General features: G+C 53.4%; 1 protein-coding gene across 3 annotated transcripts in view; it reads left to right on the top strand.

Moving 5' to 3' along the window:
- Positions 1–7,381: 7,381 nt before the first annotated feature.
- LMF1 (lipase maturation factor 1) overlaps positions 7,382–14,580 on the top strand; it is a gene marked incomplete at its 5' end in the record, with an annotated part of 102,892 nt that continues 95,693 nt past the window's right edge. For 2 of the 3 annotated variants that reach the window (XM_079720004.1, XM_079720006.1), the window contains one exon: positions 7,403–7,574. In XM_079720004.1, coding sequence (XP_079576130.1) covers positions 7,403–7,574 — 172 coding nt within the window. Of the gene's footprint in view, positions 7,575–14,580 lie in introns of all 3 variants that reach the window. The other variant, XM_079720005.1, reaches the window with a different exon arrangement.

Below are 14,580 nucleotides of genomic sequence, written 5' to 3'. Positions count from 1 at the left end.
GCACAGATGTGTCGGAACAGCTGTGGTCTCTGCTCTGGCCTCCACTCACCCCTTCCTGGTAGTGGTCCCCGAGCCTCCGGCTGTGCCCATCCATCTCTCTCCGGCCAGTGGGCTTGGAGCTGACTCCACCAGCAGCCATTAGGTCTCTTTGACTGCGGGAAGAGGGTGATTCTGCAGCCAAAAACATCTCCAAGCAGGGTCCCAGGGGTAGAGGGAGCACCAAGGGGTCCAGGCCAGGCACCAGCAGCGTCTTCCACAGAGCAACTGAGTGCTGAGGCGTTAGCGTTTCGGCATTGGGGTGTGCCTTCCTCTGGACGTCTCCCCCGTCAGCCAGTAAATTCCATTCCTTGTCCCTGCAGAAGGGCTCTGTGTGCTACCAGACTCCTGGATCCCTGGACCCCAGCCCCATGCTGGGCCCTCACTCCCCTGGGCCCTGGACTCCACCCTCACGTTGGGCCCTCAGTCTCCTGAACTCCCAGACCCCACTCTCATTCTGGGCCTTCGCCCCCTGGACCCCAGCGATGGGGCCGGGAGAGACTTTCTCAGCCCCGCTGCAGGAGGGGACCCAGGACGTTGAAGCTGACTCTCACTTCAGAAAATCAGCTTTCTGAGCCCAAACAGGCTGCCAAGAGCTATGCTTGTCCTTCCAATCTTGGCTCTCAGATTTAATGAGGCCTCTTGTCCAAGCTGAACCCCTCAAAGTGTGACTGGGATGGGCCAACATGGCTGGAAGTAGACACGTCACAGAGAAAATCCCTTTCTGAGTAAGGGGCTCCGGCCGGCAGGGACCTGGCCGCCTCTGCCACAATGAAAGGTTCCAGAGACCCACTAGTGTCAAAGGCAAGTTAAAACACACCCTGTCAAAAGATTACCACCCAGGTCTCCCAGGTATTTGTTTTTCTGAACACAGAGTAGAAGGGTTTAATTAAGATGCTCTCAGGCGGACACATTGGGGTTCTTCTGCAGTGAGGTGGGAGCCGGCCTGCAGGAGCTCAGACATGGGTGTGGCAAAGCTTTGCCTCTGGGGGCGTTGGGCTGGGGCAGAGGTGCAGGAAACTCCTGGTCTTCTCTTCGTGGGTCCCTTGGTCCCTCTGGGCCTGGCACAGGGAGCTGGATGGGCAGCTGCTGGCGAGAGCAAACCCAGCCTCCTCGGCTGCAAACCCCAACGTCTCCTTCCTCTTGGGACATGGCATGTGTAGAACAGGACCGTCAGCCACCTGCTCCCGAGCCCCAGGACCTGAGGACTTCAAGATATGGGCCAACTTTGCCACTCAAACTGGTGATTCCCACTCAGTCACCTGGTGTTGGTTTGAGAAGGAATGGGCTCCTTGGCCAGGTGCAAGCAGGAGCCTGGCAGGTCATCAGAGGAGGTAGCTGGCACCCCGGGGGCGGGTATATTGGAGCCTCCTGATGGCTGGGGGCCTGCTGCTCCCTCTCCGTTCCCTTGGACAGAGGGGCCCTGAGCTGGCTGTGTGGGGGTGGGTGCCGGAGTGGCCTGGATGAGCCAGCTCTGAAAGCTCTTGATCACGTGACCCCTGCACGTTATCTGGAAGTACAGTAATGAGTTAACCCGAGCGGTTAGAAGCAATTTCTGGCAGCTTTCAACATTCCCTGTGACCACGATGAGATGGAGAGACCCCCATGGCCGCTGTGCAGGTCCATTAGACTAGATCGGGATGGGGGAAGTAAGCGTACTGTATTCTATAGCTCATTCTGAAAACACTTTTGGGGCTTCCAGGCCAGACCTGTGTTGGTGCTGGGACAGTGGGTGACGTTCACAGGGGCTCTGTCCTGTAGAAGCTTATGCCGGCAAAGCGTTCCAATAAAGTGTAGTAGGAGGTTTCCCACCTGGTTTCTGAACTGGGGCTGCACGGTGGTCCCTGCCCTGCCTCCTGCCCTGGGGGTGTGGAAAGGGGCAGGAGGGAGTTGTGGGGCTCCCCCGAGAAGGTGCTGGAGTTCTAGAAAGGAGGGCTTCTCCAGGTCATGGGTTCTGATGCCGTTCTCTGTGGCCTCTAGCTTTGGGCAAGTTACGGGGTTACTCCGGGCAGCAGAGGGTCTGGAGTACCTGTCTGTCCCGGGGGCCCCACCAGACCTGCACGAGTTGATGTCCGTAGGATTCTGGGTGTGCTGTAGACAACATCTGATGTGTCCTGCATCTTCTCAGTGACCTCACCATCATGCGAAGCTGGCAGAGTTCTGAGCACATCTCCCACTGTCAGGCCCACTGGGCCTCTTGCAGGAGAACCCATAACAGCAATGCTGCCCTCTCTTTCCAGAAATGAATCGCCTGCTTTAATCACGGAGTGAGTCTTAAGAAGGTAAGACCTGGTGATGGACGGCACTGGGCACAAGCTGCCCCAGCCCAGCCCTCAGCACCCCCCAGGTTTGGGCCAAATCAGGGTCTTGGATGCAGGTGCCTTCAGGAGCCAGGCAGGGAGGGGAATGTGGAAGCTGTTGAGGGTGAGGCTATAAGGAGTGATGCGGCCTGTGGGTGGCCAGAGAGAGGCCCTAATGGCCAGCCAGGGCTCTGCTGCTACCCAGACCTCAGCTGACTGCAGAGGCATACCTGAGCCAGGCTGGATGGGAAGCACTGCCCAGTGACACAACAACTTGTGGCTCTGAGGCTGTTTGTTACGTGGCATTATTGTGGTGATTGGTAAATGATACAGTTCTGTGGGCCGAATTTACCTGCAGTCCTCCTGATTGTGACCTCAGTAGTTTTCAAGACTTCTTCCAGTTCAGAATATGATTCCATGAGAAAAACATAACTGTACACTCTTTTCCCCCATAGGGCTCTACAACCAGAGAATGTCACTGCAGTGGGATTATTTGCTTTCCACTCTGCCTGGCAGTCATGGCTCACCAGCTTGCAGGTCCACACAGGGTCACATCTCCTTCTGGGGAGCAGGGGTAGGAGTGCGCGTGGCCTGGAACTGAGGTGCGGGGACAGGAGATGGGCAAGCCAAGCAGAACAGCCGTCCATGAGTCATGGTTCCAGAACAACCAGCAAATGGCCAGCACCTGCTCACCCACCCCCTCCCGCACCTGCCAGCCTCACCAGGGGGTTTTGGCCGCTGGACAGTCAGGGTGGGGCCGGCCCAAACTGACCACCCCTCCAGAAGAAAGTGACAGATGTTAGCACCAGCAGGTCCTGCCCTCCCCATCAACAGATGTCAAGACATGAAAAATTGGGGTAAATGAAGGGTGCACGATTAGATTTGGACCCAAGCTGGGTTCTTGTGGGTGCCAGAGACAGCTGCAAAGGCACGTCAGGGACAATCACCCCGATGCGGTGGGGGCTGCCAGGCCCGTGTGCCCAGGGACAGCTGGACGAGGTGCTGACATGGGGCTCCTTCCTCTGAAGCCGTCCCGCAGCTGCTGGGAGTGCCGCCAGCTGTGAGCTTGTGCGCCTCGGCTCCAGGGCCGTGCTGGGGGAGCTGCAGGCGGGCCCACCTAGGGGTTCCTGGGACACTAGCCCATCTTGAGCTGATAGCTCCTCTCAGGGGAGCCCCCTTTCTCCCCTCCCCTCCCCTTCTTGGCCCTTTCTGGCTCTGTCCAGGTGGGGCTCAGCTCCAGGTCTCTTGAAACCAGCCCGGAGGGCAGTCAGGCCTCCTCTCAGCACCTCTGGCCTCTCCCGTATCTTGGCTTGTTTTCATATAGTTTTTTGCTTGAAAATGTAGGTTCAGGAGCCTCCCCCAGGCTCCTGGCATTGGTGAACAGCTGCTTCGTAGAGACCCCAGCATGCAGGCGCTGAGCGGTGGGGCGAGAGGAAAGCATCTCAGTGCCCCGACCCAGCACCAGGCCCCGGCCCTCCAGCTTGGGGTTTGCAGAAGATGTTTGTTTTAGAGTGGGGCATCTTCATGGGGCACAAGATGTACCCATGTCTAAATATTATTTTAAAACTGTTAGTTGCTCTCTAGCATAGATGAAGATGTAAGTTTAAATGAAGATGTAAGTATAAATGACATGACTTATTCCAACAGGTAAAAGCAATGCTTTTTTAGGTGATTCTGAATCAAGGACCAGAGCAGATTTTTTTTTTTTAATTTTGGTGAAATTCACATAGCATAAAATTAAGTATTTTTAGGTGTACAATTCAGTAGCATTTAGTACATTCACCATGTTGTGCAAGCATCACCTCTATCTAGTTCTACAATATCTTCATCACCCCACAAGGAAACCCTGTCCCTGTTAGCAGTCACTCCTCATCCCCCTCCCCCAGCCCCTGGGAACCACTGATCTAATTTCTGTCTCTGTGGATTTGCCTATTCTGGATGTTTCATATAAATGGAACTGTACAATATGTGGCTTTGTGTGTCTGTCTGGCTTCACTCACTGAATATGTTTTCAAGGTTCATCTATGTTGTAGAATGTATCAATATGACTCTTTTTTATGGCTGAACAATACACCAGTGCACGTTTGATTAAATTCAGGATGAAACAGGCACGAACTGAGCCACTGGCCAGCCTTTCCATGGCCAAGCCCTGCTCGATGGGGTTCATTCCCGTGAAGGCTCTAGACCCTCAAATGGACTGGACCTCTGCAGTCAGCTCAAAGGAGGACCCTGGAGGAGACATGAGAACACGAGCTCCCGGTGGACCCTCTGATGGCCTCGCCCACCCTGTGCAAACTTGGGGAGGGAGCCCAGAGCCCAGCGAGCTGGAGGCTGGACAAGGGGCCCCTTTCTGCTCTGCACAATGTCCCATTGTGCCCTTCTCAGGGGGGAACAATGCAGCCCCAGCCAGGGGAAGCTGAGGACAAAGGGCCCTTTGTGAAAACTGTCCCCACCTGAAAAGCAGCACCCGGGGTCACACCTGACAGCAGAGCCATCCTTTCTTGCCTCCGTCCCCTGTGCAGCTCCCACATCCAGGCGGGGACCCAGGGAAGCTCGGGCAGGCTTGGGCTGGGGGCCCTGGACTCTCCCCACTCTTCCCAAGTGGCTGTGTGGGCTCATCCTGAGCGTGGCACCCGGACAACAGCGGGTATTGGGGGGAGGTGTGGGTTGTGGATTCCTGTGGAAGGACCTGGAAGCAGGGCACGGCCAGGGCTCCCCAAAGCTTGAGCCCTCGGGCACACACTTCCTGCTAGGGGCTGTCCAGGCTACAGAAGATGTTTGCACCCTCTGTTGAAAATCTCTTATAGGTCTTAGAGATGGGGTCTGAGGGAGGGTTTTTCATGGAAAAGAAAAGGGAGCTTTTAGGGCTTCCCTGGTGGCGCAGTGGTTGAGAGTCCGCCTGCCGATGCAGGGGACACGGGTTCGTGCCTCGGTCTGGGAAGATCCCACATGCCGCGGAGCGGCTGGGCCCGTGAGCCATGGCTGCTGAGCCTGCGCGTCCGGAGCCTGTGCTTCGCAACGGGAGAGGCCACAACAATGAGAGGCCCACATACTGCAAAAAAAAAAAAAAAAAAAAGGGGGGGAGCTTTTAAAAAAAATCACACTATAAGATACACGTAAATGCTATTACCCCAACAATGGGAGGGTGGGGTGGCAGCTGGGGGCTGGAGGGGGGGTTCCAGAAGTTCCTGGTCAAGCCTGATTTGGGGAGCCTATGTCCAGAGGCAATCCCTGCCCTCATGGGGCTCACACTACAGGTGAAGATATAATTAAACATGCCAGAAAAACTGATCTTTTGACCACACAACTATTGATAATTTACATACCAAAGACTAGGAACAAGACGTAAAAACAAACAAAAAACCCAGAACATTTGCAATATACAGACAAGAAGAAGATCTTTCTTGACAAAATTCACCACTCACTTGTCTGGGCTTGTTGTGTGTGGTGCATTTCACATTGTATGACTAGGTGGTTGTCTCTCCCTTGCTAGACTGTGAATTCTTTCAGGATCAAGACTATTTCAGGGCTTCCCTGGTGGCACAGTGGTTGAGAGTCCGCCTGCCGATGCAGGGGACACGGGTTCGTGCCCCGGTCCGGGAAGATCCCACATGCTGCGGAGCGGCTGGGCCCGCGAGCCCTGGTCGCTGAGCCTGCGCGTCCGGAGCCTGTGCTCCGCAACGGGAGAGGCCACAACAGTGAGAGGCCTGAGTACCGCAAAAAAAAAAAAAAAAAAAAAAACCTATTTCATATTTACCTTTGAATTCTCAGTGGCCAACACAAATGAAAATGGTATAGTTAAAATGAAAACTATACCTCATGGGCTTTAATGTTTTTTCTTTTAAAGTATAAAGTGAGAATGTTGATCTACTTCCACTTTGAAATGGAAAGATATTTTAAGTAGATAAAATCCCAAGCAATATTAAAAAAAGAGGATCTTTAATATGTAAAGAGCTCTAACAAATGAATAAGAAAAAAACACACCTACCTCAATCATTTCCTTCCAAGTGCCCCGCAGTTTACCCAGTAACCCCTAAGGTCCATTCTCTCACACAGCTCTTCCTTCCTCTGAGGAATGCCTACCATTCCACCTGCTTAGAAACACCTCTCCTGTATCCTCAGAATGTAGGGTTGCTTGTGTCCTCACTGGGGTTATGCTTGGGTCATTGGTCAGTAAGCTCTTCCTTACTCTGAATCCTCAGCCCACCACTCTCCCCTGCGGCTGGAGGTCCAGTCTTGAGGGCCAATAGGAGCGCTGACCATCTAAGGGGACTTTGCTGTCCTGTGCAGAGATGTTGTGGGGTTGGTGGGGGGTAAAGGGGAAGAAAGCTAGAGGGTCTGAATTTTAGGGCCCAGCCGCTGCCTGCACTGTCCCTCACTAGCTGTGTGATCATCACCCCAGCACCCTCCTCAGACAGCAGAGATGGGGAGTTGGGAGGGGACAGCTGTGAGGTACTGGTCCACAGCCCCCGTTCAGGCGGTGGCAGCCTGGAGCCCTGGGGTGAAGCTGCTGCTCTGGCCTTTCCTCTGCAGGAATGCGAGTCCACACACAGCCAGGGCGTGCAGCAGGAGCGCAGTACCCTCCAGGGTCCTTGGCTGCCCACATCTCAGCCGCCCTGGACGCGGAGAAGGCCTGTGATCTGATACGTGCTTTCCGATAATCTCTTTCACATTGCATTTCTGCTTCTGAAGTGCCATCCGTCCCTCTCCAGTGTGAGGGTCCAGGAAGGTAGGCGCCTAGGTAGGGGAGTGCACTGGGGGCCTCTGCAACTTTGGCTAATTCAATGAATGAATGAGCGAGTGAATGAATGAGTGAGTGGGTAAAGCCCGCTCCAGGTGGGGCGACGCGCCGTTCTCCACGAACCCACCCCCTTACTCTCACGGCTGCAGCGCCCCGAGCGACCTGCGGGGAGCGCGCGCGGTTATCAGGCCAGGTCCTCGCTCCCCGCGCATGGGCGTGGCTGGCCGGAGTTGGTCGGACCTCCAAGTGTGGGCGGGGTCTCTGGGCGTGGGCGGGGCATTTCAGCGCGCGGCGCTTCTCGCGCATGCGCTTCGACGCCCCGGCGATGGCGGCGCCAGAGGAACCCTTGAGGAGGCGGAAGGCCGGGGCCGCGGGCCCGGCGCCTGAATCTCCGCCTGGGCCGGGGCGCGACCCCGCGGGCTGCCCAGCCCGCCTCCGCGCGGGCACCTTCTGGCTGACCAGGATCGTGCTCCTGAAGGCCCTCGCTTTCGTTTACTGTGAGTCCGCGGGGCCAGGCGCCCCAGTGTGGCCCCTCCGCTCGCGCCCTGCCCCCCACCCTCAGGCCCACCCCCAAGCGGGTTCGCGGCCGAGCCTCGGCCCTGCGCGCCCCTCCGTCCTGCAGGTCCGGGGGGCCCCACGCCGACCCCGCGCTGACCAGGAGCTCGTGAGGCGGTGACTCCCCTTTGCCGCCTGCAGGTCCCACGAGCTGCGGCCCCGCCGCCCTCCCCGCCGCTCCGCAGCTTTGAGGCCTGAGCAGCAGGTGCGGCCTCACCTGCGGGATTCTGTGCGAGCCAGGTTTGACCAGGCGGAGAACCGCGCGGTCTGCCCCAGTCTTCCTCTCTCCCTCCCCTCGCCCCAGGCCGCCCCCCAGAACACCCGGACGCCCCCGCTCCGCGCGCGCGCGCGGAGTGCACACCCCCCGACCCCGATCCCCACGCCTGGAGGGGCGCAAACGCCCTGAGCCGAGCAACGGTGCCTGAAGCCAAACTGGGCTTCTCAGACAAACGTGGCAGTGCGGGGGCCAGCGGGGTTGGGGCGCAGCCCCCGGCTGAGATGGCCTGGGGCCAGTGGGCAGTCCCCCTTCTAGAGGGTTCCGGAGGGCGCTGGTACCCGGCGGGCCGGCCGGGATTGCCCGCCGCGGGCACCGGCCGTCCCAGCGTCATTTCTGAGTCTTCAGAACATGCGTTTCAAGGGGGTGGAAGTGCCGCGCTTTGCACAGCGACCGTCATGACACACCGAGCGGGGCGCCGCGGGGACCAGGGCCCGGCGCGCGGTGAGGCTCAGTGTGCGGCGCTGGGGGATCAGCTACGACTCTCGTGCGCTCTAAGTTACTATAGAAAATACTTCTTGCCAGTATTGCTTTATTCTCCACGGGATAAGGCATTCTAAACGTTTGAGCTGTCACTTAGCAAAAGATGGAGTCAAGACAAAGTTAATCTGCGAGACTTTAACAGACCCTTAAACCGGCGCCATGACAGTGGAAAAACCCCGGTGGCTTCGCTCGCAGAGAGCACAGCTTATAAAAACCTCAGCTCGGCTTTCCAGTGTTAGGGGCTGCCTTTGATCTCCACAGGGATTCTCTGTTCGGTTCAGAAGGAAACCGTTTTGAACCAGTGGGTCAAGAAGATATTTTAAGGCCGGTGCTGAGCACAGAATGATTTGCTTTGGCAAATGCATTCCCCCACCATCTTTTCTCGCTATTTGGGGTAGAGTCAGTGTTTTTCAGCTGCACGAAGGAACCAGTTTACCATCTTCAGGGACGAGGGTCCCTGGCTGAGATGGCTCCGGCAAGTAGGCAGTCGCCCTGTATTGATTTCTTTCTGGAGGGTTCCAGATCTCCTGGGGACTGTGAGCTACCTCAGAGTTCCTTAAGTTCCAGGAATTTCCCACAATGCCACAGGCTGTCCACAGCTTTCACTTGATGTTGAGTGTTACAGTTGCCCTCATGGACTGCTGATCCCACCAGGAGGCTGAATAATGGACCCCTAGCCTATGCTTCCTTCACCCTCTGCACATCTAACAGAGTTCTTAGTGTCATTAGTCTACGTGTCTGTGCGACTCCCTGGGAGATCCTTGCAGCCAGGGTCGGTGTTTAATACCTCTGTCCTCTGTCTTCTAGGAGCAGCTCCTGCTCCATAAAATTTCCTTGACGTTTTGCAGTCTTTATCATTGCTCTGTGCCACCATAGGATACTTTTCCAAATGTGTCCTCCCCCCTCCCCGGCTCGGCACCCCAGGCCCTGGGTGTGACACTCAGGTCAGAGACTGCCCACCCGAGAGGCCCCTGGTTCTCTCTGAGTTGTAGTTGTAATTCCTCAGATCTCGTGTCTTGTTTGGGGTTTATTCTCTCTCTTTACTGGAGCATATCCCAAAACAACTTTCCAAGAAAGTATACAGAGAAGGTGAACTTTCTGTGTCCTTCCTTGCACATGTAGAAATTGTCCACTTGCCTGGGTCTGTGGCTCTCAGAGCAGTTTTCCTCAGAACTTTGTGGTGTCAAGGGGTCTTTACACAATCTGACTCCTGCTCTTTTGCAGGTGACTAAAGGGAAACACTTTTATTTCTTCTGCTCACATGCTTCTGACACCAGATGTGGGTTTTTTCTCACACCGAGTAATCGTCTGATTGTCCAGACACCACGTGAGTGTCCTGCAAGTCAGTTCGTTCTGACCCTAACTGCCCAGCGTCCCCACAGCCTGAGGGCTCAGTCCCACGAGACATCCCCCCCCCCCCCCGCAGACCCCAATGAGAAGTCCAGGCCGTCACCTGTGCTTCTGACCAACCATATGTAAATTGGGGTTCCCACGACCCCCTCCTTGGGTTCCATAACTTGCCTGAATGGCTCACAGAACTCAGGGGAACACTTTGCTTATGTTACTGGTTTATCATACAGGACATGACTCGGGAACAGCCAGGTGGGAGAGATGCCCAGGGAAGGTGTGGGAAGGGGTGCAGAGCCCCCACGCCCTCTCCGGGAGCCACCCTCCCAGCACCTCCCTGAACCCCTCCATTTGGGGTTTGTGTGGAGGCTCCATTACACAGGCAGGACTGATTAAATCCCTGGCTGTTGGAGATCGGCTGCGTCTCCAGCCCCTCCCCATCCCGGGAGGTCAGAGGTCAGGAGTGGGGCTGAAATTTCCTCTGGCAACCAGCCCCCATCCTCCAAGAATCACCTCATTGGTATAAACCCAGGTAAGGTTGAAAGGGGCTTGTTATGAATAACAGATGCTCCTCTCACCTCATCACTCAGGAAATCCCCGGGGTTTTAGGAGCTTTGTGCCAGGAACCTGGACAAAGACCGAATAAATATTTCTTATGATACGACAGTACCACAGGGACCTTTTTTCCTCTCTGGGAGCTTTTCGAGTCTGCTGCCTTGCCATCCTGGCCCGGGTCCTTGTCATGTGATGGCGTGGCTCTGTGAGCTCCCTTCCTCGTTCCTTCGCAGGGCCCAGGTGAGCTCACTCAGACTTAAGACTCCTGCCCGAGTTCTGGACGAGCTTCTCTGGCCCTGCTCAGTCTGCTGACTCCAGGCGCCTGTCTGTCCAGACACCCCAGTGGGACCCAGATGTACCCCACTGGGGACCACCAACGCACTGAGGCTCCCAGCTCAGACCAGAGCCTGACGCTAAATGAGGATCTGATGCAGAAGGAGGTGAGCTCCTCCCAGGCCCCGGGAATTGTGCCCTCATATGGGACCCACCGCCGTGATGGCCAGGACCGTCTGAGTAACCGTATGTAGGTGACTGCCGCCATGGTGCTCTCCAGAAGGATCTGCAAGCACTGGAGTGAATGGAGGACTTTTTGACACATCAGCAAAATTATTTATCTCCCCAGTTTCATATGGTACCTTGGAGTCCCCGGGATAATATATCTTTTAAAATCCTACTTCAAAAAGATCTCACAGCTAGTTTCAGCCCAACTCTGATTCCTGGCTTTGCTAGCTTATGGTACTGTCCTTTTGGTTCAGATTTGCTGTGCAGTGTCATGCTTGTGTCTTTCCTTGTTTACGTTACCTGTAGTGGAGTTTATTAGGTCTTTCCTCCCAGCTGCCAGTCACTGTTGGAGCGTCTGAGGTGAACCTAAACTGCACCCTCTAACAGCTGCAGCTTGTCTCACTCATGGTCAAGAGGTCTCACCTGGAGTCTGGTAGCTTAGCCTTGCGGCCAGTCCACGCCCAGGCCCAGCACTGGCGCAGCCCAGCAGAACCACACGCACCTGCATTTGCTGAACTCTTAGGTGTTCTTTGGAAATTTTGAGGAAGAAAATGGAACCAAAAGAGTACTCGAATCTTGCTTCATTTTCTGTTGTTCTGAGCTTTCAGCGCTTCCAAGATTCACAGAAAGTTAGTTCTTCCCTCCGGGCCCCTCGATTGCTAATAAAATGCTCTGCTTGGTTTCACAAGCTTCTCTGTAAAATGCTTCCAGTTTGTTTAAGAAACAAACCTGCCCTATGTCTGAGCTCTCTACAGCACACGCCTTTAAAGAAAAAGTACTGGAGGTTCTTTTTCTAAGGCCCAGAATTTCGCCACAGTCCATAAAACCACCCGTCAGAGAGTGACATTTCGGAGATGATTCTGTTTTAATTTTATAGCACTTTATCTGAAGGGGAGAGAAAACTAAATTTTTTCTTTTTGATTTATTAAAGAAAATATTTGCAGACATCCTTGATAATGCATATTAGGTGACCTGGTAACCTCTCCTAGACCAGTCTGTGGGTTACCCCACCAGGGAGCAGCTGAGAGTCTCATGCCTGGGCCCTGTCTCCTTCCTTCCTAGAGCTGGGGGGAGGGGGTGTCTCCTTCCTTCCTAGAGCTGGGCAGGGGCTGTCTCCTCCTTTCCTAGACCTGTGGGGGGGGTGTCGCCTTCCTTCCTAGAGCTGGGCAGAGGGCTGACTCTTTCCTAGAGTGGGGTGGGGGCTGACTGAGCCTTTTTAAGGTTGGTTGTTTGGTTTAGCTTTGAGATCCTATGATTTTTAGAAAATATTTTTCTTTATTTAGTCATTTCTATAACAGGAGTGAAAAATGAATAGGTTTTTTCCTTCTGAAATTTAAACCCATTCTATTTTCATTTTTTCCTGTAAAGTAGGAAGTTTCCTATGATGCTTGTCTTAGGTTTACTTTTTTTTTTTTTTTAGTTAAGATGGTATGTTTTATGCTTTGTGTATTTTACCACAATTTAAAACTTTAAATTTTTTTAAATTAAAAATTGAAAATATCGTAAATGGGTGTTGAACTTTGTCAGAAGTTCTTTCTGCATCTGTTGAGATGATCATATGGTTTTTATTCTTCGATTTGTTAATGTGGTGTATCACATTGATTGATTTGCATATATTGAAGAATCCTTGCATCCCTGGGATGAATCCCACTTGATCAGGGTGTATGATCCTTTTAATATGTTGTTGGTAGATTTACTTTTTAACTAGTGAGACCAAATCTCATTTTTCTTTCATGGCATTGGACTGTGGTTGTGGGGAGGGAGGATGTCCAGCTGTTCAGCCATTGCTAATTAGGTCCCCATGTAGTCTGAGTCGGGAGAGACAGGCTCCACCTGGGTGCATGTGTATGGATGTGCACACACACGGCCCGGGCTGGGTGGGCACCACTGTGGGGGTGGCCTCCACGTTATCAGGAAAGTCGGTGGCATGTGGACTTGGGCAGCTTTTGCCCAGTGATGGAGGCAGCAGGAGGGGTGCGAGGAGAAGACCAGGGGAGCCCTCCCTGCTGACCCTCTGGTGTCCAGTGCTCTGTCTTTATTCCTGACATCCTGGACATCTGCTGTCATGGAGGGATCAGGTCTCAGTTTTCTTCCTGCAGTTACAATGAGCCGCACGAAGTATTCAAGAAACATTTGCCTTTAAAAACAAAACAAAACTATGAACCAAACCCCAGACCTTACTGGTTTTCCACCGGCACCCCTTCCCATCCGGTGTCCCCGCACTGCGTTAGCCATCATGGCTCCTCTGTCCCCTCTGGTCTGCAGCAATCTCTGGACTTCCCTGGCTCTTCATGACCTTGACAGTTTTGAGCATGTCTGGTCATGTGTTTGGTAGAATGTCCCTCAAATTGGGCTTGTCTGATGTCTTCTCGTGACTGGACAGGTTGTGGGTTTGGGGAGAATCCCACAGAGGAGAGGTGCCCTTTGCATCACAGATGATACTGACCTGGATCACCTGGTTGGGGTGTGTCTGCCAGGTGTCTCCTCTGTCAAGTTCTCCTTTTTCCGTCCATTCTCTGTCCTCTGGAACCCAGTCATGGGGTCCAGTCCATGCTCCAGGGACCCCCCGAGGGGGCATCTCCACATGTTATTTGGATCTCCTCTGTAAGGAATTTATTTGGCAATTGTCATATTTGTTTACACTGTGGGTTGTGGTCCAGCCGTGTTACTTGTGGTATCAAATTGTCTGGCTCTGGTCAGTGGTGGTTCTTCCCAGTTGTCTCCTGTATCCCTGTGACATGCCTCCATTCTTTATTTTTCGAGAGTTCCTTACTTTGTGGTACTACAGGATGCTGCAGGCTCCTCTCATTTCCCAGCCCTAAAACCAGCCATTTCTCCAGGAGCCCTCGTTCCTTTTATTGGAGAGTGTTGTTAGGAACCCAGATCTGGGTGCTGTGCTGAGAGTGCCCATTGCTACTGGGGTGTCACTGCTTCCAGACTCTCTTAGCAAACAGAGCTAGGTTACAAATGTGGGTGGGCTCACTCACATATGGTCATTTCTCTGCATATCCATTTGAATGTATATTAGGGTAAACATGAATTCTCATTGGCACCTCTGATTCTCATCCAGTACGTGGGGTGGGGTGTGTGTTGGCCTTCCCTTCTTGCTTATCTGGAACCTCCTTCTTCACTAGTGAGAAATCTTGCCCCACCATCTCCCATGGTTTATTTGCTTAACCCCAATGCACATGCAAAGCAGTCTTAGAATTGTTTGCCTACCCCCAATTAGACTCCGGTGTTTCTATACAGTTACTTTTGTCTTTGTCCTTAGTTTTTACTCAGAACAATTTCCAAAGTTTCTTAGGCCAGCCCTCCCTCTTTCCTTGCATTCAGTGTGGCCGAGTTATACTTTTGTGATAGAGTTTGATTCATTTGTCACAGTCTGCATTCCATCCTGGCATCCCCTGAACTCCTGGCTAGGTTGTTTTGGTAGTTTATATACATTAAAGTTCATTTTTTATGATGTACAATTACGGGTTTTGACAAATGCATAGTTATCCATCACTCTAGTACTGTACCAGAATAGTTACATCTCTTGAAAATTCCCCTGTCCACGTAATCGGCTTCCCCCCACAGCCCCTGGCATGCTCTGGTCTGTGTTCTGCCCCATGGTTTTGTCTTTTCCAGTGTGTCAGATGAATGGAATCCTACAGTGTGTAGCCTTTGGGTCTGGGTTCCTTTACTTAGTAAAATGTACTTGAGGTCTTTCCATGCTGTTGAGTGAATCAACATTCCGTTGATATTCTCTCTGAATATCATACCGTTTTATGAACGCACCACAGTTTTTA

Source organism: Hyperoodon ampullatus (assembly GCF_949752795.1).
Source record: "Hyperoodon ampullatus genome assembly, chromosome: 14".
In the NCBI taxonomy this organism is placed as follows: Eukaryota; Metazoa; Chordata; class Mammalia; order Artiodactyla; family Ziphiidae; genus Hyperoodon; species Hyperoodon ampullatus.
The sequence above is the reverse complement of the archived record's forward strand: the minus strand, read 5'-3'. Positions and strand labels throughout refer to the sequence as shown.